This window comes from Streptopelia decaocto (genome assembly GCF_964273445.1).
Source record: "Streptopelia decaocto genome assembly, chromosome: 14".
Classification (NCBI taxonomy): Eukaryota; Metazoa; Chordata; class Aves; order Columbiformes; family Columbidae; genus Streptopelia; species Streptopelia decaocto.
In genome coordinates, this window is record NC_138669.1 from 14,400,997 (window position 1) to 14,428,833 (window position 27,837).

The 27,837-nt window shown below is 48.3% G+C and overlaps 1 protein-coding gene across 1 annotated transcript; it reads left to right on the forward strand.

Annotated features, from left to right (window-relative positions):
* Positions 1–20: 20 nt before the first annotated feature.
* SAMHD1 (SAM and HD domain containing deoxynucleoside triphosphate triphosphohydrolase 1) lies at positions 21–26,835 on the forward strand. The gene is made up of 16 exons (XM_082065094.1): positions 21–220; positions 297–363; positions 6,317–6,389; positions 7,424–7,584; positions 9,185–9,300; positions 10,648–10,718; positions 11,374–11,529; positions 13,618–13,718; positions 13,824–13,932; positions 14,879–14,970; positions 16,300–16,415; positions 18,979–19,118; positions 21,618–21,707; positions 22,792–22,896; positions 23,231–23,368; positions 24,922–26,835. The coding sequence occupies exons 1-16, from the start codon at positions 49–51 to the stop codon at positions 25,039–25,041; spliced, it is 1,827 nt and encodes a 608-aa protein (XP_081921220.1). The 5' UTR covers positions 21–48; the 3' UTR covers positions 25,042–26,835.
* Positions 26,836–27,837: the final 1,002 nt, after the last annotated feature.

The window sequence follows — 27,837 nt, forward strand, 5'->3', positions numbered from 1 at the left end:
GGCGCCGGTGTCCCCAGCGCGGAGCGGGCGCTGCGCGTGCGCGGCGGGATGGGCAGCCCGGCGGGCTGGCGCGCGCCTCCCGCCAAGCGGGCGCGGCACGAGCGCGGCGCCGCGGCCATGGACGATGGCGGCGACCCGCGGCGCTGGGACACCGAGCGGCTCTGCCAGCACCTCGCGCAGTGCGGCCTGGGCGAGCCCGACCTGCTGCGCCGCTTCCGAGGTAACGGCGGGGCCGGGGCCGGGCAGCGCCTCGGGGCGGCCGGGCCCCGCCGCTCACGCCGTGCTTGCCCCCGCAGAGAACGGAGTGACCGGGAGCATGCTGCTGGACCTGCCGGCCTGCGCCCTCGAGATCGCCCGCGTCTGGTGAGAGCCGGGGCGGGGGGAACCGGCGCTCGGCCCCGCGGGGCGGCCGGGCTGGGTGAGCCCGGGCTGGGTGAGCCCGCGGGCTCTGCCGGTGCCGCCGGGCTGCGCCGGTGTGACCGCGCTCAGGTCCCGCCGCCCTGGGGAACAGTTTCTCCTTTACAGCAGGAGCGGGACGTTGAGCCGAGGGGCGACCCGCCGCGGGGTCCCGCGGGTGCGGGAGGAGCCGGGGCCGCTGCAGGCGGGTCTGTGCCGGGCGAGGCCCCGTCCGAAACAGGGAACTCCTGGAAAAAGCCGTTTCCCGACCTAAGAGGGCTGGATTTGTCCCGTTTCTGCCACAAAGTGCCTAAGAGCTTGGATGTAAGGACGGTGAGAACGGCTGTATGTGGTGGAACAGGCTCCGTGTGTAGGAACTGGGTGTCCAGTAACCGTGAGAAGTGAAAACAATCTATTAAAAGCTTTAATGAAAATACTGTTCATAGCACAATAACCTCTTAAGTGTTTGTGAGAACACCAGCATGAACTCCAGGGGTTCTGATGAGAACTTTCTTCTCAGCCTAAAGTTAATGCTGCTCTAATTCTAGTAACGACAGGAGTAACGGTTTTGAAAACAGCGAGTGGGTGCTGCTTTGGATGCTGGATTTCACCCGTCGCCCCGAGACAAATGCTGAGTGTTGCAGTTCTAATGTTGCAACAGTTGCTGGGACGTTGCTGTTGGTGTGTCCGCTCCAACAGGGCAGACATACAGAGAAAGGCTCTGATGTGTGTCCTGCGGGCCGGTGACACAGTTCAGTGGCCGCCGTGAGCTGCCGCGGCACTGGGCTGCGGGGAGCGGGCAGCGTGACCCCAGCTCGGTAGCAGTCACCTGAAAGCATGTGGAGGGTTGTTCCCAGCAGCGAGGGAACGGACTGCTCCCAAAACCTTGTCATTTTTCTGGTGGTGAAGTGCGCTTTCCTGTTCTTCTGAAACAGAGTATAAATGTGTCCTGTCACCCTTGGCGTGAAGGGTCTCACTGCCCCTTCGCTGCCCCACTGGGATCGGTTTTGTTCACCTCTCCTGGCACTTGTTAATCTTTAAATGTCTTTTCTGTACTCCTTTGCTGATGTTGTTTATGCTGTTTCCTCCAAATTTCCCTCAAAACCTGTCTATTCCACTCAAGCTATTTGCTGACGTCATTAGCGGACATAAGGCAGTTCGGATGTGGTTACCTGGCCGGTGAGCACAAGCGCAGGGCTGTGCTCGTCTGCTGGCGTTTTGTGCTTTGCAGGTTGGCTCCTTGGCTCAAGACTTGTCCGAGCCCACACCGCGCTGGGGCTGGCGGGCCCCGCGTCCATTGTACCCAGAGATCCCGGCTGCCCTCGCAACTTGTGAAGGACAAGTTGACAGGATGAGGCGTCTCATGTCGAAATGTGTGGGTGTGGGCATCAGGTGTCTGGGTGTGTGGCCGTCAGGAGAGGAATAAAAGCTGGTGTGACTGCAGGTGTCAGGGCAGAGTGGCTGCGCGTCAGACGAGGTAAGACGTTGGCAGGAGTCGTTACGGTATTTTGGGGGTTTCTTTGGAAGAAGGGTTTTAACAGCGGCCGTTTGCAGTGTGCAGATAGAAAGCATGTAGTATCACGAGGAAGCCATCTAAAGGCTTTATTTGTTTCTGAAGTATAAGGTAATTGTGTAATTGAAATGGTGAGCAGATCTATAGTTTCTGTTTAGAGACTGCCACGAGGCTGGTGGCTTTTCGTACCTCGCTGGCTGAGCACCAAGCGGCCATACGGGCAGTGGGACCCGCCGGCCCCGTGTGGTGCTGTGAGCTCGGCAGAGCCGCAGCCAGCACGGGCGGCACAGAGCTCCCCGCTGGTGCTGGGCTGTGGGGTGATGTGCTCGTGGCTTTTCTTCTATAAGGTGTTTTCTTCAGTGAGGTCTGATATCTTGTTTTTGTTAAGCTGAAGCCATTGTGAGTTGGGTGAGAGATTGCTAAAGCCGCCTGCTTTTTTAAAAGCATCTCGACTTTGCAGTAGAGAACAGTCCTCTTGCATGCGTCTTTCCAATGCACGCTGTATCCTACAGCAGCTTTCATAACGTCTCTGTGACTGGCCAGTAACAAATGTGTATCCTTAGTTCCCTGCTGTTCCTGGGGACAGCGCGGGGAGAGCTCAGGACGCAGCCCTGCAGGCAGCGCTGGGTGTTCTGCTGTGTGCAGCGTACGGCTGGTGAGTCGGGCTGTGCGGCTGACCTCTCTGAACTATTAAGTTCCTAGTAGGTGCAGGAAAGGGGTTTTCTCATCCTTGTCACCTGTGGCATGAGAGAGGGCGTGGGCAAAGCAGGGAGTGGTAGACAGGAATGGATAGGGAGAGTCAGTTCTCTTTCAAAGACAACCGGCAGCATGGCTGCTTGAGGAACTGTGCCTGCAGGGCGCTGGAAAACCACAGCGCTAACACATGATTTGTGTGCAGTCTCTTGGTTGAGGTGGTTTTACCACGTAGACACCAGGTGGAAAATCTCCTGCTGTTGTTTCCTGTCTGCAGGAGGATAGAGAGCTGTCTGTGGTGACATGCAGGTGATCGGTCACCCAGGACTGCACCGGCAGCAGCTTTGTCACCTGGAGGCCAAACCCAAGCCCAGGGTTAGTGTTTGTGGACGCAGGGCAAGGAGACAACACACGTGGGCCACGGGCGGGGGATTCCCTGCGTTGTCCCAAAAGCAGAGTTCTTTATCCGGGGTGCAAGCAGCTGAATATACACAGAGTCAAGGTATCATTTTATGACGAGATTGTGCAATGTCGAGTGCCAGGTGATAAAAGGCTAGCACACGTCTTCACAGCATGTACACATTTATACTTTCGTTTTTGGTTGGCGCCTCCCCAGGATTCCACCCCCATTGGTTAGTAACGTAGACATGGTTTACACAATTGTTTTCTTGGACTATGCATGCTCGTGGGTCAGGGTTTTCACATGGGTCTTTGCTCCTGTAGCTGTGATTTTTAGTATTATAATGAGCAAAGTTGGTCTAAAAGACACTTTATCTGACAGTCTCAAGATATAAACCCAGCTGATTGCGCAGTTTCCAGGATGTTCAAACTGCAAGGGCAAGAGCTCCTGATAAGGAGTTCTACAAATCACGCTTATCTTTGCTAAAGGAGCAGACTGACCCCAAGCTGGTCCAGTGATTTATACATCCTGAGGTCAGCATTGCTGACAGGATTCATTCTTTAATTGGCAATGACTACACCAGCCTCCCTGGTTGGGCCTTTCCCTTGTGCTGCTCACCCATGTGTAGCCATGGCCGGTTCCAGGTGACTCCACAGGTGTGTCACCCCACGCTGTGCCTGTTGTGTGTGACTCCACAAGAGTATCACAGTGTGCTGTGCCAGTCCGGATGACTCCACAGGTGTGTCACCCCATGCTGTGCCCTTTCCAGGTGACTCCACAGGTGTGTCACCCCATGCTGTGCCCGTTCCAGGTGACTCCAGAGGTGTGTCACCCCATGCTGTGCCCGTTCCAGGTGACTCCACAGGTGTGTCACACTGTGCTGTGCCTGTTCCAGGTGACTCCACAGGTGTGTCACACTGTGCTGTGCCCGTTCCAGGTGACTCCACAGGTGTGTCACACTGTGCTGTGCCAGTCTAGGTGACTCCACAGGTGTGTCACCCTGTGCTGTGCCCGTTCCAGGTGACTCCACAGGTGTGTCACACCATGCTCTGCCTGTTGTGTGTGGCTCCACAGGTGTGTCACACCGTGCTGTGCCAATCCGGGTGACTCCACAGGTGTGTCACACCGTGCTGTGCCAGTCCGGGTGACTCCAGAGGTGTGTCACACTGTGCTGTGCCAGTCCGGGTGACTCCACAGGTGTGTCACACCGTGCTGTGCCAGTCTGGGTGACTCCACAGGTGTGTCACACCGTGCTGTGCCAGCACCGCTTCATTCGGCCCTGCTGGGGGAGTTTCTGGGCTCTGTGACCCGTGTCTGCACAGGTAGGTGTGTAATAAACTGTGCTGGCAGTAGGACAAAGCTGTCACTTCTTGCCATTCCTGTAGTTGCCGTCGTTGGTAATTTCTCAAAATGCAAGGTGCCCACATGCCTTCCTCCTTACATACCTGGCTATTTCCCATTACATTTTCTCCTCACTCCTGAGTTTTTGTGGCATGTAAAGGTGTAGTCAAGTTGTTCAGACCAGCAGGCTGTTCTGTGCTCAGCAGGGCTGTCCCTCACTCAACGCCGGGCACTGTTTGCACGGCTTCACCTTCTCAAAGGCCTCACCAAGTCCTGTCCCATGTGCTCTGTGTGACCCAGAGTGTCCTTTGGACAATTGTTACCTGAGGTCTATTGCATGACCATAACAGCTCGTCCAAAAACACGCTTGTGATGTTTGACCTCCGTTATTAGCATGCTTTGAAGCGATATCTACAGAAGACCTCTGTTGTCATTAAGAATGTAAGGCCCATTTCTGTACATCAGGTATGGGTGATTAATTTTTGAAGCCTGCTGGAGCAAAGATGCTCTAGTCCAGGTGTAGTTCTGCATGTTAAGTGTCTTGAGAGAGAACCTCTCCACAGAAGTAAAATGACTGTAGATGGCTGGAAACAGGCTGGTTCTGACCTTGCTGTCCCTGAGCTGGTTTTGAGGTGGTGGTGGAGGTACGTGGTGCCCAAGTGCTCGTCCTGCCCGAGCTGGCTGTGCCTGCACTTGCAAAGTTACATGTTTCCTATAAGCAGCAGTTGAATGTTCTTGTTCCAGTTTTCAGGACAAAGCTCAAAGAGTAGCTGCAGTTGCTTTTCCTGGGGGTGTAAGGATAGGTGTGCACAGGGTTCTGCTCTGCTGGCTGGTTTCCTTGGCTATCTCACCACACCAAAGAGAGTGAGAAGGCCGGGCAGATGCTGGTGGTCCTTCTCTTGCCTTTGTTGCCCTGTAAACAGCGTTAGCTTCCAGGAGCTCCCTTGTAAGTCAGTATCTGGGGGTTGTGACCACTCCTGCAGATGGATCTGCCCTGGCTGGGAGGTACCGTGCTGGTCTGAGCCACCGTCACCTCCCGGTGTCACCCGGTGCGTCCATGGTCCCCGCAGCTGGTGCCGTTCGGGCTGTGACACGGAGCAGCAGAGGCCGCAGCCCGGAGCGCCCGGTACGCTCGAGCGGTTGAGGCAAAAAGTGCTCACCAGCAGCTCACACATCACGTGCATTTAATATCTTTTGGGTTGTGAATTATTGAATGATTCATCTGAAGATGTGTAGTGCATCTAGCTTCATTTTTTGCTAATAGTTGACATTTTATATTAATAGCGTTACTATTTTGCTATTTATTATTTGTAGTATTGCTAGGCTGAATGGTATTACTTTTTGTTTAAACTGAGAGACTGTTGTAAAACTGACCCTGGGATGGTTAACCGCTGGAGGGTGCAAAAGGCAGCAAATTGTGTTTTAAACTCCAGTGGCTCTGCTGTTTGAGTTGAAATTAATTTGTGTAAAATCCAAGTTAATTTGGCAAAATGAAGCTGCTTTTAATACAGAGTTGACTAACTGAAAGTTCTATGAAAACGGTTTACTACAACTTTGACATTTTAGTTTAAGGAGTTTATCAGCCTTAAAAAATGTCAGTTATTCAGGCACTGCATGTTGTCTTTCCTATAAATTTAAAGGACTTATCCCCAAATGTGATTTTCCCTAAAAGGAATTGATGAAAAAAATGTGTATTCCCTGGTGTTTCTATTTCTTGGATCTATATAAGTGGGAGAAGCACTTAACTGCTTTACAGACAACTTCTGTAGCTATTTGTTCTCTTCCCTCTCTACTTTAGAAAGATAAGTGCTTGCAATACTTTTCTGAAAAAGCTGCAGAAATACATATTTCTGTAGAAGAGTCAACAAATGTCAGACTACTATGAATTTGCACGAGTAATTCCATAGAAACTGCAAATTGTAAATGGAAACGCGTGGCAAACTTTGCTCTCCATGTCTTTTCTTCCTTCCTAGCCACCCTGCGGAGAGACTGAAGGTGCTGGCGTGTCTGAACAACCTGCACCAGCAGCTGATGGACCAGAAGAAGGTACCAGCGCCGGCTCTGCCTCCCCGCCCCGTGCTGGCACCAGCTGCGGTGCTGCCGTTGCCGAGCAGCAGCTCCCACCCTCCTCCTGGGTTGTGGTGGCCTTTGAAAAACCACAGGAACCAGAAAAATTGTCAAAATTGTCAGTAAAGAGCTTCATGTGGGCACCTGGCGGTTGTGAGAGACCGAAGGAGCAGATGAGCTGTTTGAAATGTGTGGAGAAGCTCCTCTTTCACATCTCTTTGTGCAGAGCCCCCTTTGGGGTTTGGTGTTGGTTTAGCTCCAGGCCTGGCTTAGCAGAGTCCTTCTCAGCGCACTGTTTGCCGTGTCCAGCGGTGCACGCCGGTTTAACTCCAGGGCTGCACACATTCATTCCTCAGTATCGTGCCCATCTGCTGGAGCCCTGTCAGCTTAGTGACTGAGAGCAGAGAGAACGCAGGGAAACCTTATTTGCCTCACTATTTTACTGTGAGATGTGTGTGATGAAGTGGTTTTATTTGCTGTAGTGAGGCAAGGACTAAACACACGTTTATCTTCTCTACTAAGTCACTGCAGTTACTCAGATGTCTCCTAAAATGCATGTTAGAGGTGATCAGGGAGTACTTATTTCCCTTGAGTTTGGCACTGTTTTATGGAAAAGGTAAGAACCATAATTTCCACTCTGCAAAATTTCACTTGGTTTTAAAAAACATGAACAGTGTTGAACTAAGCACTTACGGGATATCTGGGACATGTATTGCAGTATCCTGCTTTAGCTGGAGTAGCAGATTAAGAAACAACATTTTTAGAGCTTTTGCCTGTCATTCCCTCGCCTTCTGAAATACGTGACTTTTCTTTTTTGATGTCACGTTTAAGTCGTTCTCCAAGATAAATCTTGATGTAGGACAGGCAGGATATGGCTGTTTTACAGGAGAAAACAAAACAACCCCCTTCTCCCAGCAGATACCTGACCCTTCTAGATATCCTTTACCTTGGTGCCTGTTGCCTTTCAATGTTGAATTTCAAATGTTAATTCCACTGTTGTTTTGCTTTTGTAGGTTTTTAACGATCCAATTCATGGGCACATTGAGATACATCCCCTTCTTGTCCGCATCATCGACACACCTCAGTTTCAGCGCCTCCGATACATTAAGCAGCTGGGTGGCACGTACTTTGTGTTTCCAGGAGCCTCTCACAACCGCTTTGAACACTCCATAGGGTGAGGTGGTGCATTTGGAGTTTGGTTCTGCTAATGGGCATTGGGGAAAACCGCTGTGGTGGCATTTTGGGTCTCAGAACTGTTCCTGGATAACCTGTGTGATTCCAGGATGTTCCCTTGAATTTGATTTCATAAAGACAGATAAAGAAGCCTACAAGATGAACTGATGTTACATTTCTTCTTCCACCCATTCTTCTGTTAATAATGTTAATTAAAAACTCTGAGTGCTTTATGTTCTCTCTGATCAAAATTTGAGTTTTAAAGCATAAACCTGGGAAGGGTACTGGGGCTGTTATAAATGACTTCCCAGACAGTTGTAATCCCCTTGTGCTGTCGGGGCAGCTAAACCCCACTTTATCTGTGATGTTTGCATTTGTAGTTCCGTGTGCTGTGTGCAATCGGTGGCAGATTGTCAGGCTGTTGGCTGTAAAATAAGTTAACAAGAAACAGGTGATGGACACCAGGATTTCCACTGTTGCTAGGTCGTTCACAGTCCACAGAGAAGCTGATTAATGACAAATTTAAGCTTGTTTTAAAGGTGCAGAGAAATGAGTCGGTGGTTTTTACTCAGGTAATCTGGCCAGTCTGAAGTTGCTTTTGTTAGTGCTGAAATACTGTGGACTCAGTTTGGCTTCTTCCCCAGCCTTGTGACACTAACAGGATGCAAATGGACATTGAAAATGGTCAAATCAGTGAGGCAAGCTGGGATTGTTTGTGTCTGGTGAACAGGAAAAGACAAAAATAGGAGGAATACAAACAAAGGTTTCACAACAGGAGTCTGCAAACACCAGTGATATCAACAACCTTCTCTTTTAAACAGTTCGGTTGATCTATATATTTAAACTTAGGACAGTTGTTCTCAACTTGCATATCATTTTGAAAATTGTTATAGCATTAAAATAGAAGAAGTGAAATTTGTATGCTTATTGGTCTAGTAAAAAAAAACTCCAAACAGTAAAATTTGGTCTAATAAAAGGTGTTGGCTTCTCATAAGACCTTCTCTTGCTTTGGCATGTTCTGCACGGAGACTCTTGAGGCAAATAGAAAAGAAGTCAGTGTAGAGCTCGTAAAGAGCTTGTAGGAGTATGTGCCATGTGTTTGTTCCTCCTGGTTTTGTATCATGAGAACAGAGCATCCCATTCAGTGAAATTAAATGTCGAATCTAAAATGAATGAAAGGAAGAGGTAATAACTGTCATAAACTATTGTTAAAGTAGCGATTTGAAAGAACAGGATGGTTTGGTGACTGTTGTGGCCTTGGCGGCTGCTCAGAAGCCGCACGGTCAGCGAGGCGCCGCTGTTTGCTCGCACAGCTCCCCCGGCCTGTGCATTGGGAGATGCTGCAGCTCGCCGCTGTCTCTGTGTTTTGGGCATGGTGTCTCCTGCTTTTCTGCTTTCAAATGTGTTGCTGATGACTAAAAGTCTACTACAGGAAAGAGTTTGTTCCTGTGATTGTCTTGCATTTTAGGGTTTGAGTATTTGTGCGTTACACCTCAAACCAGGGCTGTGACTTAATGGGGCAAAATAGAACAGGTGATCTGCTCTTTGACTGTGCAGCCTGAAACACTACTATATTCACTTTATTTTTCCCCCTGCAACAGAGTGGGTTACCTGGCAGGATGCCTGGTTCGTGAGCTGAAGGAGAGGCAACCAGAACTGGATATAACCCAGCGAGACATCCTCTGCGTAGAAATCGCTGGGCTTTGTCATGATTTGGGTAAGTAACACCCTAATCACAGAATCCCAGAATGTCAGGGGTTGGAAGGGACCTGGGAAGCTCATCCAGTGCAATCCCCCCATGGAGCAGGAACACCCAGATGAGGTTACACAGGAAGGTGTCCAGGCGGGTTGGAATGTCTGCAGAGAAGGAGACTCCACAACCCCCCTGGGCAGCCTGGGCCAGGCTCTGCCACCCTCACCAGGAAGAAGTTGCTTCTCATATTCAAGTGGAACCTCCTGTGTTCCAGTTTGCACCCATTGCCCCTTGTCCTTGTCACCCAGAAGAGCCTGGCTCCATCCTCCTGACACTCCCCCTTTCCATATGGATCCCCATGAATGAGTCCCCCCTCAGTGTCCTCTTGTCCAGCTCCAGAGCCCCAGCTCCCTCAGCCTTTCCTCACACGGGAGATGCTCCACTCCCTGCAGCATCTTGGTGGCTGCGCTGGACTCTCTCCAGCAGTTCCCTGTCCTGCTGGAACTGAGGGGCCACAACTGGACACAATATTCCAGGTGTGGTCTCCCCAGGGCAGAGCAGAGGGGCAGGAGAACCTCTCTGACCTACTGACCACCCCCTTCTAACCCACCCCAGGTACCATTGGCTTCCTGGCCACAAGGGCCCAGTGCTGGCTCACGGTCACCCTGCTGTCCCCAGGACCCCCAGGTCCCTTTCCCCTACGCTGCTCTCCAGCAGGTTGTTCCCAGCTTATACTGGACCCTGGGGTTGTTCCTGCCCAGATTCAAGACTCTACACTTGCCCTTGTTATATTTGAGGTGTCTTGTTGCTTCGGAAAGCCAACCTGGCTGGACAGCTGGCTGGGACATCACAACACCAGAGCTGCTTAGGGCTGCTCAGTGCGGGACTGTGTTCCCAGGCAGGGTTTACCTGTCCTTGTTTGGTCCGGAGTGCAGCCGCAGAGGCAGCTCCGTTTGGTGAATTTGTAGCTGCTCTTAGCCGGTTGTTGTCTTGTTTCTGTGTGTGTTGGGAGTTCTGCCATCAGTGGCCAGAGTGTCTGCTTCCTTCTGTGATGCCCTCAGGTCTCTTAAAACATTTCAGAGTGAAAATCAGTGGCCCTTTCAAATTGTTACGATTATTTTATAACTACTTGTTTTCTTCAGAGGTGGCACAGAGTAATTAATGTGCTGGGTGTTAATGCTGTACTTGCCTGTGGTAGGTAATGGGACTCGCTGTGTTAAGTGCAGTAATACTCTAAGATGTCTTAGGAAAGTACTTGATATAGCTGAATCAAGTCAAATACAAGAGAATCCAGGTCCTTAGCTTGCTCAAAATATTTTTACTGACAACCATGATGTCTCAGATTAAACGTGTGTCATCTTTATTTTTAAGGTCATGGGCCATTTTCACACATGTTCGATGGAAGGTTTATTCCACTCACTCGTCCGGATTTGAAATGGAAGGTAGACTTTTTACTGTTCAAGTACAAATAGAAAACTGTAATTTTTAAAGAGAGAATAATTCATCTTCAAAGACTGCCGGTGCTTGTGAGCACATAGGAATCATCCAGCCTTTTCTTATTGCATCATTTTGATGGCATTATTAAAACCCAGAGTGTTGTCATCTAATCTCATGGTGATGCAAAATACCAATTGGGAGCTTCCTTTCCGGTTTAACATTTTGAGTCCAGCATGTTTTATACAGTGTTCACAATTCAGCCTTTCAGAAACGTTGAACAGAGTTTCAAGGGCTGTTTGTGGTGAATGAATTGTAACACAGTCCTTTCAGGCCTCTCTCTGCTTGTGATTACTGAGCAAAACCAGCTGAGTAAACTTGTCAATCTTTGGCACAGCAGAAGCGGTTATTTGGTCTTTCAACACTGTAACTCTCTTACTGCTGTTCACTAAAATACACAATTAGCAGCTCCCTGCGGAAGAGGGTGTTTCTGAACTCTGGAGCGGCTGACTTTCTATCCAAAATGAACAGAGCTGTTGCATTTCGACCCCACGGTGCCCAGGTGCCCTGCCAGGCAGTGCTGCGGCGTTAGGGGGAAGCTGGGACACTGATGCCTAAACTTCGTAATGCAACATTTAGGCTTTTTTTTCTTTTTTTTCAAAGCATGAAACTGCTTCTGTTAAAATGTTTGAGCACCTGATCGCTTCCAATAACCTAGAAGAAGTCATGGAGGACTATCATCTTGTCCTGGAAGAAGACATGATCTTCATCAAGGAACAAATAGCAGGGCCTATAGATGAAACTGCTTCTGACAATCCGGTGAGTGACTGTGCTGCTCCTGTGGTTATCGCAATAAATGTCTTCGATTTTACTGAAAGAGTAGATAATTTTGCTTCTGCTGTGTTTGGTTATTTGTTTGTAGCCCCATGGAGTTCTGAGAGTCCTGGCACAAGAGGTGCTGGAGAGGTGTAGCGTTTATTCCTCGCGGTGCTGGCAGGACACGGTGCCTTCACTATGTTATGTGCTTTTGTCTTCCCAAGAAGTTCTTACCTCAGAGTCTTCAGACCAGAGGAGAGCTTAAGAATGTTATTTGTATTTAGCAAACCTAATTCACCATAACTAGATTGGTAGAACTGAATTTTTAATGGAAACCTGAGGTGACCAGGTTGTGGTAGCAGCCTATTTACTGGACACCTGAAGGCAGATCAATGGGCAGTTGTGCTTTCAGGTGGCTGCAGGGAGAGAACATGAAGATAGTTTAGGGTGACAAAACTGTGAGCTGGCAGAAATGATGCAAAGAGCAATGCAAAACTGTGGCCCGAGTACCAGAGCCACATCAGCTTTGATGACAGCAGCAAAATGTTTGGATTTATTGCAGTAACATATGCAGAGGCAGGGATAAGACTTGAAGAAATGTGTTGCCTCAAGAGGCAAAGAAGAGGTTCTGATTATTAATCCTTCCAACTCTGAAAGAATTAAGTCCTCCTTACTTACATTTGACAGTTCCTGTCATCTCTTCGAGAACACCCATTCAGTTACTACCAGAATTAAGCACCCGTCAGCAGGAGGTCTGTCATGACAGTCTGGTCCTAATTGGAATTTGTATATTGTCCCAAACAAGTCACCAAAATGCTGGCACTTACCCGTTATTTTCTGCTGTAGGAGTGAGCGGTGCTGCCATGTGTGCTGCAGCGCTCTGATGACACAGGGAGCTGAGCATAATAAGATTCACTTTGAGATCTTATAGGAAGGGGATATTAATTTATAAAGTCTGCAAGTTGATTTTTACCCACTCGTGCTCATTTGCACACAAATCTCGCTGCCTGCTGCTGCCACTGATCTTGTGCCGGGTTCTTACCCCTGGGTCTGCTTCTCCTTCTTTGGATTCTGTGCCTGTTTTCCAGCAGGACAACAGGAGGAGGGTGTTGTAGGTGACCTGTGGCACCGTTCTTGCCGTGCTGCTGGTTGTGCCGCTGGCGGTGGTTCACGCCGCACTGTCCCACTGGAGCGCTGGCTCCTCTGCGGTGCTCGTTCGGACCAGAACAGCAGGATGTTTGTGCATTGGACACAGCAGTGTCCTGAACACCATCCCACCAGCAGAGCTCTTTGTAATCAGCATAAAATCTTTTTATCTGTGATGTGCTCTCTTCCCGCTGCTTACAAACATTTCTGTCCTTATTCATATGAATTGTAATATTTCTGTAATGCTGATAACATCCAAGCCATTATCTGTTTGTATACAGTGTTTTCCACCCTCAGAATTTCAAGGCCACTTTATGGTATTTTTTCTTTAACCTGAAGAATCATTATGTTTTCAAGAATATAACAACTTGTATCTTATTAGTTTAGCTTTGATTTCCTGTTTGCCTCATGGCTGAATTATTCCTCTGCTGTGGGTTAGGAGTTGAAGTAGCTGGCTGTTGAAACAACTTTTGTTTAAAACATCTAAATGTTTGTTTTAAAGTCTTCTATAAAGTTGTACAGTTGATTGCAGAAGACTGCAAGACATGTTTGTGTGTTTAACTAACTCCCCGAGGATTAAATGATTCCAACCTTCTCCCCTCTTTATTGTGCATTTATTTTCTTTTGGCCTTTCGAAGCTGCAGGCTTTGCTTTAGTAGATTGGAAACAAAATACTTATGTACATGGTTTTTATTCTTCCTGATATTCTAGGAAATCAGCTGCTTAAGCCTGAGTTCTGGGTTTCTAATGCCCAACTTAGCTTCTGAAAACTCTTTTATCATCTTTTGTGTTCTTTGCTACTTCAGTGTTGGATGTTTATCACAGACAAAATCGAAGTATATTCCCACTGTCTTTAAAATATGTTTCTGACATTGTTTGCACACTTAAATTTCTTATTGTTTCTGGTTTGTTTGTTTTTCCTCTTCTCGGCTCCCCTGTTGCCAGTGGCCGTACCGTGGGCGACCGAAAGAGAAAGGTTTCCTGTATGAAATAGTGGCTAACAAAAAAAATGGCATTGACGTTGACAAATGGGATTATTTCGCAAGGTACAAATCCTGTAGTTTTCCTTTTTATTATAATTCCTATCAAAACAGTGCCATTAAATTTACAAGCATCATCTCATTGTTAAACACTCTGTGGAATATTTTTAGGGATTGCCATCACCTAGGAATCCAGAATAACTTTGATTATAAACGATTACTTAAACTCAGTCGGGTCTGCGAAACGGAAAACCAGAAGGTTATCTGTACCCGCGACAAGGTAAGCGACGTGTGTGAGCCGGGGAGCGCGCGGCGGCGCAGCCTGCGTGGGGGGCAGCGGCCCGGCACAGCCCCCACGGGCCCGGCACAGCCCCACGGGCCCGGCACAGCCCCACGGGCCCAGTGTAGCCCATGGGCCTGGCACAGCCCCACGGGCCCAGTGTAGCCCATGGGCCTGGCACAGCCCCACGGGCCCAGTGTAGCCCACGGGCCCGGTGTAGCCCACGGGCCTGGCACAGCCCCCACGGGCCCAGTGTAGCCCACGGGCCCGGTGTAGCCCACGGGCCTGGCACAGCCCCCACGGGCCCGGTGTAGCCCACGGGCCTGGCACAGCCCCCACGGGCCCGGTGTAGCCCACGGGCCTGGCACAGCCCCCACGGGCCCAGTGTAGCCCACGGGCCCAGTGTAGCCCACAGGCCTGGCACAGCCCATGGGCCCAGTGTAGCCCACGGGCCCAGCGTAGGCCCGGTACAGCCCACGGGCCCGGCACAGCTGTGCTCTGGCTGGCCGGGGGTGCCGGGGCTGCCCGCCCCACGCTGCTTCAGCCCAAGTTGCTGCTCCGGGAGCCATTCTCAGAAGCACCCGGTTTAAGGAAAGGAGGCACAGAACAAGTCTCTGTTTGGAAGGGCTTGTGGTGGGTCCTTCCAGGGGAGGGTCTGCAAAACCACCAGTTGTGCGTGATCCTGCTCCAGGTGTTCTGAGGGAGGGGGAATGCGGTTTTGGGAAGGGGCTGCTAAAGGAGCAGCTCTGGCTGGGTCAGTGTCGGGTCTCTGCTCTCCTACAGCAGCCTAACTGCTTCAGCATCTGTAAACTGAAAAATAACCATTCTGCTCTGTGCTGCAAATGGGAGGAGACAACTTATCTGATTCCTTGACTGTTTTTGTCTTCTAACTGAGACAGACAATGTCAAAAGTAAAAGGTGATTGGGTTGGTTTGTTTTTATTCAGGAAGCTGAAAATTTGTATGATATGTTCAACACACGGCATTTGCTGCACCGGCGAGCGTACCAGCACAAGGTTGGCAACGTCATTGAAATAATGCAAGTATTATACTTTCTTTCTCTTGCATACCATTTGGTTTTAAATTATTGAAACTGTATATCTGTTTTGAGTGTTCAGATAATCAATAAGGTGTGACATGCAATAAAAGCCGCTGGGCTATATAACCCAATTCTTACGTCAAGGCTCAGGGTATCATAGAGGCCATGATTAACAAAAGAGAGAGCAGGACAACATCATCCTTCCAAGAGAAATTCAATTAGAGAAAAACTGCTAAAGCCCCGAAAAAGCGTAGGACCAGGGTGTGCTTATGCTGTTTTAACTGCTGACAGCTGAAGTCAAATTTTCAGCTACAAGTTAGAGGCCACTTAGTCCAAATGGGCCAGTTAACAGGGCGAGGTTACTGTTACTAACAGAGTAAAGTAACGGGCAAGCTTAGTGTAGCTCAGCTGAGGCCTGACTGTGTTCTTGCAATGCCACAGCAGGAATGGTTCAGGACCAGTTCAGCTGGCTACCTGCATTTGTACCTCTCCTGTTGATGCCTATAGAAGTTTCCCTATAGCTTTATTCTTTTTGCTGTTCTTGAAAAGCAGAAATAGTAGTAACCCCCAAAAATACTTTCGTTAGGATTTTAGTTGCTGAGTAATCATCTGCTGAGTTTGGGAAAAAGAGACACAGAGGATTACAGGGTACAAGGGTGATTTGTGACTTGTTTCATTTCATGTACTTCAGCTTCTGGTTTAGTGACCCTCGAAAGCTCAGACTGAAAACGCTAAGGTTTGACCGTTGGACTAAAACAGCCAAGGAATTTAGTTCTTGGTTTACCATAATTATAGCAGCCTTTCCACGTGAGCGTACCAGCTGGACATGGGAAGAGGTACAGGGATCTCTGGAAGAACTTGATCTTTAGAACATCAGGTTTTCCCACCTGAAGATACCACATATTCATGATGCTCTGCCTTTACAGTGGTTTGTATTCTCTCAGTTAACTCCTGGAGCAACGAGTCTGTAGAAGGATATGGTCATCTGTGGGGCACTGAGTGAGCATGGCACTGTCTTGCAGGTTCTGCGCTTGTCTAAGTAATGTTAAGCTCATAGTCTGAAGCAGATCCAAGTGTACTTGCTCATTCATCGAAGTAGGGTTGAGGTCTGATTTGAACCTGTTTTCAGTAAATGGAAAGACTGCTGAAACGCGCAATGGCAGTGGATTTAGGACATGGCAGTGCCATCAGGATCTGCTGTGTGCTTGGGAGACAGTTTCAGTTGTTGTCTTCTGTTTATAACATACTAATGCATTTCTTTTTGACTCTTAAGCAAGAAGGTGTTTCAAAATGATGCTTTCCTTAAGTCTTAATTTTGTCTCAAACCAGGATTACAGAAGCCTTTCAAAAAGCAGACAAATACTGGAAAATAGAGGGCTCTGGAGGAAGATTGTACCAGATTTCTACAGCAATGGAGGACATGGAAGCCTACACTAAGCTAACTGGTATGAGCTCTCAGCAATCTTTTTAAAGTAAAAGAACATGAGTACCTGTTAGAATGCTGGTTTTCCAGCTGGGTCCTTGCCTGCGACTCAGCCTCTCAAGTGCTGCTTTTACGCACAGGTGGGGAAGGTCCAGAGAGTCCAATCTATGTGCTCTAAGATCTTGCTGGGAGAGCAAGACCTTCTAGTTTAAATTACCTTCATGTTGAGAGAGAGAAGCACCAGCTTCTTATATTCCACACATGTTCAAATTCACATTATTGCAAGCAGTGCTGTCAGGAGGTCCTGCCTACGCCCCGGGTTTGTTGCACTTGTCACAAGCGGATGGCAGTGGGCTCTGAGCGCTACATCTGGCTGCGTCAGGTAGAGGAGTATGTGTGGTGTGGTGTGGAACCCTGAGGCAGGTTTCAAAGGGCTCTGATTTGATTTGCTTCAGACATTGCTACCCTGCTTGCAAATACAACAAAAGAAAACAATATATGAGCAACTTAATTGATTGCTGAAAGTTTCTGGTTGCTCAGACAGGAGCTTGTGAGAGTGGTTCTCGTAGAATAAGTACACAGAGCAGCACTTGCTTGAAGATGTGCAGGAGAACTCTGGCGTGATTACAGAGTGAAGCACACAAGACCTGAGACATGCAGTGTTTTCCCATTTCTCAAGGTCTGGCTGAGTGCTGTGAAGAGGAAACACAGAGAAATTACTGAATTCACAGAGGCTGGCTCAATTTGTGTTTTGTCCACCGTTACATAGTTCCACGGCTTCCCACCACTGCAGTGTGTTGGTTTTGTCTGCTGCAGCAGAGAGACTCAAGAATGTCTGTCTTTGGTCCAGGGACAAGGTGACAGAGGCTGAGGGTGCTCTTGCAGAGGATCCCGTATGTCTTGACCTGTGTCTTGCTAAAGGCCTTCTGCTGGCAACCCTTCACCTGCCACATCCAGCCTGACCAGAGGTGCCTGGCGGGGGCTGCAGGGAGCGCTGGGCTGAGGAGCTGCCTGGCCCCTCCACACCGGGAGCAGCAGGGGCTGCAGGGGCTGCCTGCCAGTGACAGGAGCCGCTGGAGAGCATAAGTTGCAGTGTTGGGCTGGGGAAGGCTGGGCAGAAAGGCAAGAACTGAGGTTAAGTTCTTTGTGGGCTGGGATCCATTCTGGGGGACTCTGCTGTGCTGGTGAGTTAGCAGCAGGGTCTCGCTGTCCTGCCCGCGGTCCCTGGAGAGGAGCACAGCTCAGGGCAAGCAGAGCAGGGCTGTCCTGCCTCCTGCGCTCTGCTGCAGCAAGGAGCTGCTTGCCGGGGCTGTCCTGTTCAACCAGGAGAGCTGAACAGCAAGGAGAGTGATCACAGAATCCCAGGATGTCAGGAACTGGAAGGGCCCTGGAAAGCTCATCCAGTGCAATCCCCCCATGGAGCAGGAACACCCAGATGAGGTTACACAGGAAGGTGTCCAGGCGGGTTGGAATGTCTGCACAGAAGGAGACTCCACAACCCCCTGGGCAGCCTGGGCCAGGCTCTGCCACCCTCACCGGGAAGAAGTTTCTTCTCAAATTTAAATGGAACCTTTTGTGTTCCATTTTATACCCATTGCCCCTTGTCCTGTCACTGGCTGTCACCAGAAGACTCTGGCTCCACCCTCCTGACACTAGTGGTGCGAGGAATGTGCCAACATCAGATGGAACAATGGACAGTGAAGGATGAGGGTGGTTTCCTTCTGTTAAACTTCCTTCTGTGCCTCCAGTGGTTGCAACCTGGGGGCGTCTGAGAGGACCACAGGCTTGTTTTCAGCAGTCCATGATGAGTGGTGTTTCTGTGAAGCTGTCCAGCTGCCTCTCACAAATAAACCTCTGTGAGGTTGTGCAGCAGAAGGTTCCCTGGCTTTCTTCCTTGATGGGTGAAGAACCACTGTTTTTAAGTTGTTGCCTCCTAATTTGACAGCAAATCTTAGTTGTAGTAAAGGATGAGACAGCAAACTGTTCCTTGCCACAATGGATGTGTTCATGGGCTGCTTGTTCCACCTGCATTATCTCGTCCCTCAGTCTTAGTCTTGTTCCTTGTGGGGAAGTTCCTGACTTTGAAATAAACTTTCTGCTCCAAAGCCACATCAAAAGAAACCTGTTTCTCTCTGCTCTTATTGCTGGTGGGAAACACGCTGTGTGTTCACTGCCATGTGGGGACAGGAGCAGTGACTTTGGTGCTGGCATCCAAAATCTGAGAAACTCTGCGGTTTAACAAAGGACTTTATTCTTGTACAGGGTGCCCTTGTCCCTGAGCCAGCGCTGTGTTCAGGGTGTTCTGCTGAACAGGGAGAGGAAGCAACTAACAGTGAAACGATAACATTTGTTGCAAGGGTGAGAACAGTGTTTTTCCATCAACAGCTGTTAGGAGTTTTAGAATGAAGATTGTGTTGTGAGTGGCTTCTCAGTTGTCAGATTTAGTATGTTCGGTTGTTCTGAGCGCAAGTGTCTTTCCTGAACCGGCAGTTTTTCTCAGTGCTTTAACCTTTGTCCCCGTTGGTGCATTTTGCTGTGACACTGGATTTTGACCCACTTAACAAAAATCAGTGCAACTTTGGCAGATAACATCTACCTGGAAATTCTGCACTCGAGTAGTCCGGAACTGGAGGAGGCACGAGAAATTCTGCGTAAAATACAACGACGTGAATTATACAAGTTTGTAGGAGAGACTCGACCTGAAACAAAGAAGGATGTTTCAAAGGTACTGTCCATTGGTTGAATTCTGAATTCTGTCCCTGTAGAAATGTTCTACAAGTTGCTGGCAATCTTTTGTTTCTCTGTCTCTCTGTGGTTTTTGTTTGTTTGCTTGTTTGGGGTTGTTTGGGTTTTTTTTGCTTAACTGCTACTCCTAAAATAGTGTCAAAAGTTGTCCTGTCCTTATGTAGCTGAGCCATGAAACATATTATAGGAACTTGGGAAGAGTTTTATGTACAAACAGCCAGCAGAATGGCATGAGGTTGAAATGCTGAACTCAATTATTGCAGAAATATTTCCAGAAAAACCTGTTTTCTGAAAAATACAAAATTGCTTAAAAACCTGATAGAGTCCAGTGATTGAGAAAGTTATTACTATCAACTTCTGTTCATTAAAATGTCAAAATAATAAGGAACGCTTTTGCTTTGAATCATAATTTGTGTGCTTTACTTTGAGAACACCAAACTGAATAACTTCCATATTTATTGGTATTAAATTGTAACTTGGCGTGAGCATGCATGTCTTTTTCTAGTGTTTGCTTTTCAAAGCACTCAGCAGGCATTGATTTAACTGCTGTCTTATTTCAGAATAGTGCTATATTAGAGCAGATGTTGCTTCAGATCGCTCAGCTTTTCTTGTAACGTGCTATACCACATTACCAGAGCATCATTTAATTGTCTCTAAACTTCAGCCATGATGCTTAAAATTTTCCATGGCAAATTTCCGGACATGGCTGACTGTATCTGTGAAGCTTTAATAAAGATAATTTCAGCTCTTTTAAAGAAAAAGGTTAGAGAAAGACAACTAGATGTCTTACTGCTCTGTTCATCTTTGTTTGAAGAGAAGATTTGCTTGTGTTCTTTGGCGAAGAATAAGGAGCATTAAGAGATTCTGTATTAAAAAGTAGGAGGAAAGAAAACGTCTGCAGACCAAGGTCAGCACAACGTGAGATGGCTGTACGTTGATTGTCAGGGTGAGAGGAGGAGTTCAGGATAGACAGCCTGGCCCAAAAGGAGATGGGCAGGGGGTGAGTTACCCGGTATATCCAGTGCGCTGTGCTGGAGGCAGCCGGGGTCGCTGGGGCTCCGTGATCGTGTCCAGCCGATGCCTTGTGGCTTCTGATGCTCAGCTGAGGGACTAGGAGAGCTTTTCCTCCTGGGGTGCAGGAGTGTTGGATGCTCAGCCGCCTCTGCCGTGCTGCAGGCGAGCGCTGGACGGGCTGTTCTGCTCCCCGGGAGGCTGCAGCGGCCTTGTGTTCAGAATCACAGAGCAGTTCGGGTTGGAAAGGACTCTAAGGGTCATCTAGTCCGTCCCCCTGCAATGAGCTGCTCAAAACCTGGTCCAGTTTTGTCAGCTTCAAGCTGGCCAGAGCCAAGAACATCCCAAACAGCTTGAGTTCTGAAGTACAAAGCTGAGTTTCCAATTAATGCAAACGGGAAGGGGTAACTTTAAAAAAAAGGCAAGTGAACAACACCACCAAGAAAAGAGAAAGTTAGCATGTGTACATTCTGATACAGCACAGGAATAAAAGAGCTTACAAACAGGCTGCCAGTTTTCTCCTGGCAGTTCTTTCCTCTAGGTTTGCTCTCAATCTAAATCTTGCCGTGGCTTCTTGAGTCACAACAAACCACATGTGGCCGGGCTTGGCAACGTGCGATATTCCCTGCTCTTCTTTGCAATGGACAAATCAGCAAAGAAAATGCTGCCAGGTGAATTCTTCCCTTGTGGACCTGTCTCCTGGCTGCTCTGTGCTGCGTTTGAAGCTTTGCTTCCAGGAGTCTTGGCTTGTCCCAGGAAATCTTGCTTCATGGGATCTTGCATCTCCCCCGGGACATGGCAGCTCTGGGAAAAGGTGAACAGGCGACCTTCTCTCTGCTGCCCAGCCACAGCTCTTCATGAGAATTGCTGCGTTTCCATGGGGGCTGCTCTCCACACCGCGCTGCTCTGCCTGCCTTGAGCCGAGCAGTCGGCAGGGAATATTCTGTCAGATCCAAAACCAGACAAAAGCCTCTTGTGGGTTTCAACTTGAGCTTTTGAAGTAGGTCACCATCCCTCCCAAAGAACTTGCTCTTTCTGTTTGTCTGGTTTTATAGTGGTCAATGACATTATAGATGTAGTTTGTCTCTTGGGTGTTTGTATAGGTATAAAAGCTTTATTAGAGGACAAGATCCTTTTTGGAAACTTCAGCACTCTGGATGGACTCTCACTCTCTCTGCCTCTCTGTCCCCCTCTCTTCCTGTCATCAGGTGTGGAACTCTTCCCCCACAGGCTGCTGGTATTTGGGTCTTCTCAATTATATAAGCTTGGGTTTTTTTCTAAAAATGGGTAGGAAACTTACGGCTAAGGTATATAAGGATTCAGACCAGCAGATTGCTGCAAGAAGAGTCTGTCAAGCCATGAAGAAATTAAAGCTTCGGCTTAGTAACACGTTCCGTCATGTATTTTTTGCCTTGGTCTAGACATGATAGTGCATAAATGTAATCTGAGTTTACTGTCTCTTTTTCAGAATAATGAACTGAAGGAAAGTTTTGCTAAATCCAAGCCAAAAGTGAATCCTCCAGATGTGGAGATAAAGGCCGAAGACATCATAGTTGATGTAAATATCACTTAGAGTGGGTTCAGAGGGCATTGCGTACCGTAGTGAAAACTGGAGAGAAGTTTCAATACATTTTCAAACTGAAAAACCAAAACCCCGGGGTTGCCTCCTGAATGCTGTTCCAGCCGTTCAGCTCAAGGCGCTGGGGACAGACCAGGCTGTGGTTGGGCTCTGCTCCCAGTGCCAAATGTGTCCTCCCCTGCCTGTCCCCACTTTGAAAAGGAGCAGCAGGGAACATTTGGGGTTCAGCAAAGGGTTTAAAGTCGGCAGGTGGGGCCGCACTGCTGCAGGGTGTGGGGCAAGGAGCCCACGGGCACGGTGGCTTCCAGGCCCTGCTGCTGGGTGGCCGTCACCGCTGCGTTCTGTCTGCTGCGTAAAGCACCGAGCTGCTCCGGCTCGGTCTCCAGCCAGCGCCGGTGGGAGGGAGGGACCCGGAGACAGGAGGGAGCTTGAGCAGCCTGCAGGCTTTCAATAGCTTAACCCTGTTCTTGGGTAACTTGGGGAAGAGCTAACGAATGGCTTTGCACAGAGTGCATCTCAAACCGCTTCTAACGCTCCCTTGCACTGAAGATCCACACCAGGCTGGGTGAGATTGTTGCAGGTTATTTAGCTTTAAAGCAGTTGACTGCGCTTTCCCAGTCCTACAAATGGAAGTCATGGGGAAATGGGCTCCCCTCTGCAGACCACAAAACTGCTGGTGTACCGAGCAGATGTAAATGATGTTGTCTAAACCTCTTGTTTAAAATTGTGAGCTCTACTGCTGCCTCTGTGGGTTGCGTTTTGGGGACACAGGCTGGCAGGGGCCCCCCGTGCTCCCCGTTTGAAACTGCAGCGTTTCAGAGGATGACTGGGAGCCGGTTGGTGTTAATGTGAATATTCACCTGGCAGCTTCAGAACAAATGGTGGTAGAAGAAAAGATATAAAAGGCAAATCCCAGATTGTTGTATTAGGTAATAATTTGTTAATTACTGTTCTATTTGATTAGTGTTATTTACAGAAGTATACAGTGTATCCTTTTGTATTTATTGTGAGAAAACTAAAGACAGACATGAACAAATGCTATTTTCTCTGTTTTGCATGCAAGGTTATCAACATGGATTATGGAATGAAAGACCAGAATCCCATTGACAAAGTTCGCTTCTTTTGCAAGGGTCGTTCTTCCAAGACCATAACGATCAACGAAGATCAGGTAGTCTTGTCTTTTCCTCAGCTGCCTTCTGAAGGGCATCTTCTCCACAGCTCGCCATGGAGGCCGTTCCTGTGGAGAGCTTGTGGAATCCATGTCCTCGCAGGTCTTTAGTGTGCGCTGTGCCGCGGCAATCCGGAGCGATGGCAGCCTTTGCGTATGAACAGTGTTGGATACCCTGGGAGTCTCAGAATAATACAGTTGGTTTGGATAAAGCTCATGGATTGTAGTGGGATTTATTTACCGCTTGCCATTTATATTCAGATTAAAAAAATAGAAGGTCAGTGGACTTTATATTCGAAGAAATACTGAAGCTTATTTCTTTTTTATTCCAAAGGTTTCAAGGATTTTACCCAAGACGTTTTCAGAGCAGGTTATCCGTGTTTATTGCAAAAATCAAGATCCAGTTGTTCTTTTGGCTGCGAAACAGTATTTTGTTCAGTGGTGTATGGACAATAATTTCACCAAACCACAGGTAACAAATTCACACGTTATTTTTCTTGTTCTTGGAGCATTGTCCGTAAGCTTCCTATTTCATCAAAAAACTTGACATTCAGGCCTTGTCTTTGTGGCAGAGCCGCTCCTCGCTAACGTAGCTCCCGGTTTTATTGCAGCTTGCATCTGAGCATGCTTTAGTTTCACTGAAACAGTGATGGACTTGAATGCATTTAACTTATGTGGATTGAAAAGTCATGTTTTTATAACAATGTTACCATCCACAGACAGTCACCAGTTCACAGATACAGGTTTCCTCCTACAAAGGCTTAAAACAACACTGGAGATTCACGGTCAGTCCATTTGCCCTGAGTTAGAGGAGCTTGGAGCCAGGGGGGTCGGGCTCTGCTCCCCAGGAACAAGCGCCAGGAGCAGAGGAAACGGCCTCAAGTTGCGCCAGGGGAGGTTGAGGTTGGATCTGGGAACAATTTCTTCCCCAAAGGGCTGTGGGGCATTGGAACAGGCTGCCCAGGGCAGTGCTGGAGTCACCATCCCTGGAGGGTTGGACAGAGATGAGGTTCTCAGGACATGGGGCAGTGCCAGGGGTGGGGAACAGTTATATTAAAGTCTCCAAGTTGCTTAAGGAATGCAGCGTGAACAGTTTTTTTCTGTGAACGACGTATTTTTTTTATCAAGTGTGTTAATATCCCTGACTTTGCTTTTTTCTTTTTGCTAAAGAGACCTGCAAGTCTCATTTGGGGAAAGAGCTTCATCCTCTGAAATCAAAGATCCCCAGTAGATGAGTGTTGTCATGTGCTGGAGCTGCAGCTGTGGGCACAAATGACTTGTTTGAGGCTTGTTCTGAGGTCTTCTATTATTCATCTTTCGGGAACTGTTCATTTCAGAAGGGCTTTTCGCCAGTGGGTCAAACAGCAAGCATTCTCTCCTTGTAGCTTGTGGAGTCTGGTGGTGTCCTACAGCCAGGTTCTTCCCGTGCAGGCATAGCCGTCTGGCGGGCCCTGGCACGTTGTAGAAATGCGTCTCACCAGCTTGTGTCTGCGCTTAGAGAGGTCGTTGCTCTCTTGTCTGTGTGCGGTGTCTGAGCAGTAGAACCACGTCCGTACCTGCCAAGGGTGAGCGCGGCCGGCTCAGGCCACAGCAGGTTCTGCACCGGGCGTGTGTTTGAGCGTGAGAGGCACAGCCCAGCACCTGCAGCTGGGAAACTGCAATGGTTTTAAACGAGGTACTGTGGCAAAGTCAGAGAAACACTTACATGATGTTTCTGCCCAAGGTACAAGCCTGCTGATGTTCTGGGTGTGCTGGTGGCAGTACAGGGAGCAGTGCGCTGCCAGTGGTGGAGGCTTCTCAGATACGCGGGGAATTTTCTTTCCTCCCCACCAGATGCAGCCACTGACCTACAGCACTTTCCATCCCCGATGCGCAGTCTTCAATGTTCGTCCATTTACAGTGCTTCTAGGACCTTGCATTTATTTTTGTCTGTTAAGTCTGATACTGGGTTTTTTGACGCTGCTTTAAGGATAGAAAGCGAAAGCAAATGTATTATCATGAATGTTTTCTGACTTTTAATAACAGGATGGTGATGTGGTTGCTCCTCATCTGACTCCAATGAAGAAAAGCTGGAATAAGAGGAGAAATGATGAGCACAGGACACCTGAGCGCTCATGCAGACAAAAGCTTTCTTTTGATAAGTAACGCTTCATGTTTGCACTGTTCAGTCTGCTGCTTCAGAAGATGATTGAACCCGATTCTTTTAAAAGCTGGTTGGATGGACTGTAAGAATTTATGGAACAATGCAGAAATGCATTTTACAATACAGTAGGTTTTAATGTAGGTACTTAAACATAGTGCATATCCCAAACAGAGTTCTAAAAAATTAACAACCTATTACAGCAGGACAGAGTTCTCGTTGTTGAATGTATGGGCACTGTGCAGCAAGAGTCATTTTACAAATTGCAATTCATCATTGTTACAAGAAGTGCTGAAGACACTTTACTGTTCCTTCTAGTCCTGATCTCTTCCTCAGATGATTGTGAGATGACATGAACTAGTGGAAGAACTTCCAGCTCAGGGAAGAGAACAGTGAGTGAGCTTCTGACACATGGAGCTTTGAAATAACCGTAGATGGCATCTTCAAGAATAGCAGAACGAATTTCATTTACAAAAATGAGGGGAGAGGGGAATTTTAAGTACCAAAGATTGCTTTTCTGGTATTCAAAAAGCTGATGATGGTGCAGGCCTCTTGCTCTAAGTGCAACTACAGTTTTTATTGCCATAACAATGCATTGCAGTGCCATGCAATGGCCTTTTGTTGTTTTATAGTATATTTTTGTTACATCGAATGCTGTATTGAATGTTATATTTTTACTCTTACACTGAATGACAAAAGCCGTCCGTTGCTGGGGCGCTCGCAGAGGACAGAGCGGCCCCGGTGCTGCCAGGACGCAGCACCTTGTTCGCGGCACCGCGCTCGGCCGGGCCCTGCGCGGACCCTCCGCTCTTGTCTCCCTTCCCTCTCGTCCCTGGACCTCCGATCGCTGTTCCTGTGACATCTTTTTATCCCTTGTAGAACTATAAAGGTTCTCACGTTTTTCCCTTACTGGCAGGACTCGTGAGTGTTGCTGAGTGTCTGTCCAGTTGGAAGAGTGCCCGAGGAAGAGCTTTTCCTCTCGTGTTTTACTCAGGTCCAAGAGGAAGGCTGCTTTCAGTAAATAAAACCTAAAAGCTTGAAAAAGCCCGTCCTCAAAACTGAAAGTGCAAAGCAAAAGATTAAGTAACGCTCAGAAATTGGAACGAGCTTTGGGTTTTTATATCTGAAGTGGGGGAAGAAGAGCTCAGCGTTCCATGTGGGCAGCCCAGTGTGGGTAACTGGTTAGTTGTGGAAAACTAACCCAATGCACAGTCACGGCGGGAGAACTGCAGAGCTCTCCCCATCTCTGATTACGTTTCCTTTGCCCTTTTTATCACGGGAACTGCCAGCTGGTAGGCAGGGGGAGGAGAATGAGCTTCCACCTACTCAGAGTCCATTTGTTGAAATAACCAGGAGCTGCTTTGCACTCTGCTGCTTTCTGACCTACACGTACCCGTCTGTCTAAAGGTGACACGGTGCGGCCCCTGCTGTTTGTATCTTTAACAATATTTCCAATCTGCAGGTGTACTAGATAACTGTTAGAAGCGGTTGTGACCTCTTTTAAAGAATTTCTTATTATGCTTCAAGAAACAGCGTCATAGAGTAAAGGCATTTATCTCCCTTATGGGCATAAAATCAAGTATTGTTCAGAATAATGTAATTATGTTACTGTTGCTTGGGTTTGTTTTGAATCTGTTATAAAAGGTGCACTTTATACTTGGGAAGTATCTTTTGCTTGTGATTAAGGAAAAATTCATACTTAATGTTAAATTCTGAGACAGAGCGTTTCTTTTCCTCGTGTTAATCTGAGCCTCTCAGGACTGAGAATAAATTTATAAACAATGATTTGACTCTTCTAAGGAATTGCACTGTGTGAACTTTATTAAAAGCAATTTCACGGCACAGCCCGGTGTGTTCCGCAAACGCTGCAGATGGTCCTGCCGGAGGAGGCGGTTTCATGGTGTCTGCTCGCTCTGCTATGAACCTGCAGCAGGGCCGGCTCGGCGGGAGGGGCAGCGTGCGGGTTGTGCCGAGCGGAGGATGCAGCCTGCGCTGGTGCCACCGCAGCCCTGGCAGAGCAGCCGGGCCGGCCTGCCTGGGGGGGCTGTGAAAGGAGGAGCGAGGCTGCGCTTGGCCGACCAGGCCCCTCTGCGGTGGAGTGAGCGGCCTGTGGCTGCAGGGAGCAGGGGGCACGGGCTGGATGGGCGGAGAGGTGGGTGGGCTGAAAACTGCCCAAAGGGCTGGGCCAGTGGCACAAAGGCTAATTGGAGGCCAGTGACCAGTGGGGCACCCCAGGGGTCAACACTGGGCCCAGTCCCAGTGATCTTCAGTACTGCTCTGGATGATGGGACAGGGTCCGCCCTCAGCAGCTTGGCAGATGGCACCAAATGGGAAGTGTCCTGGTTTTGTTAAAAACAAGTTTCTCTTTTAGTGAATTTGCCTGTCAGCTCAAGCTTCATATCAGCTGCATTTTCCTGGAGAACCAGACACATGTTTTGGTGAACATAGCAATGGAATGTGAGGTTATTGATAAGCATGGTTGGAGGGGCAAAGAGAAACTGGTGACCAAGAAGCTGTCCAACTGTGTATAATATCCCATTCACATGAATACTTCATATAAAAGTGGGAGATCATGAGGATCTCGTCCCTTTTTCCTTATGGCGACATTAGGAGAGGACCTTGTGAGTCGTCCCTGCGAACTGAGGCCAGTGACAGACTGAATCCAGCTCCGGTTGGCTGCAGAGTCCAGTCCAGGACTTCGGGTGCCAGCTCTGCAGTTGCTGGGACTTTCAAGATTGGTTTTGTATATTTTGTATTATTTTCTCTATTTTATCAGTAGCATTGGTAAAACATTGTTAATT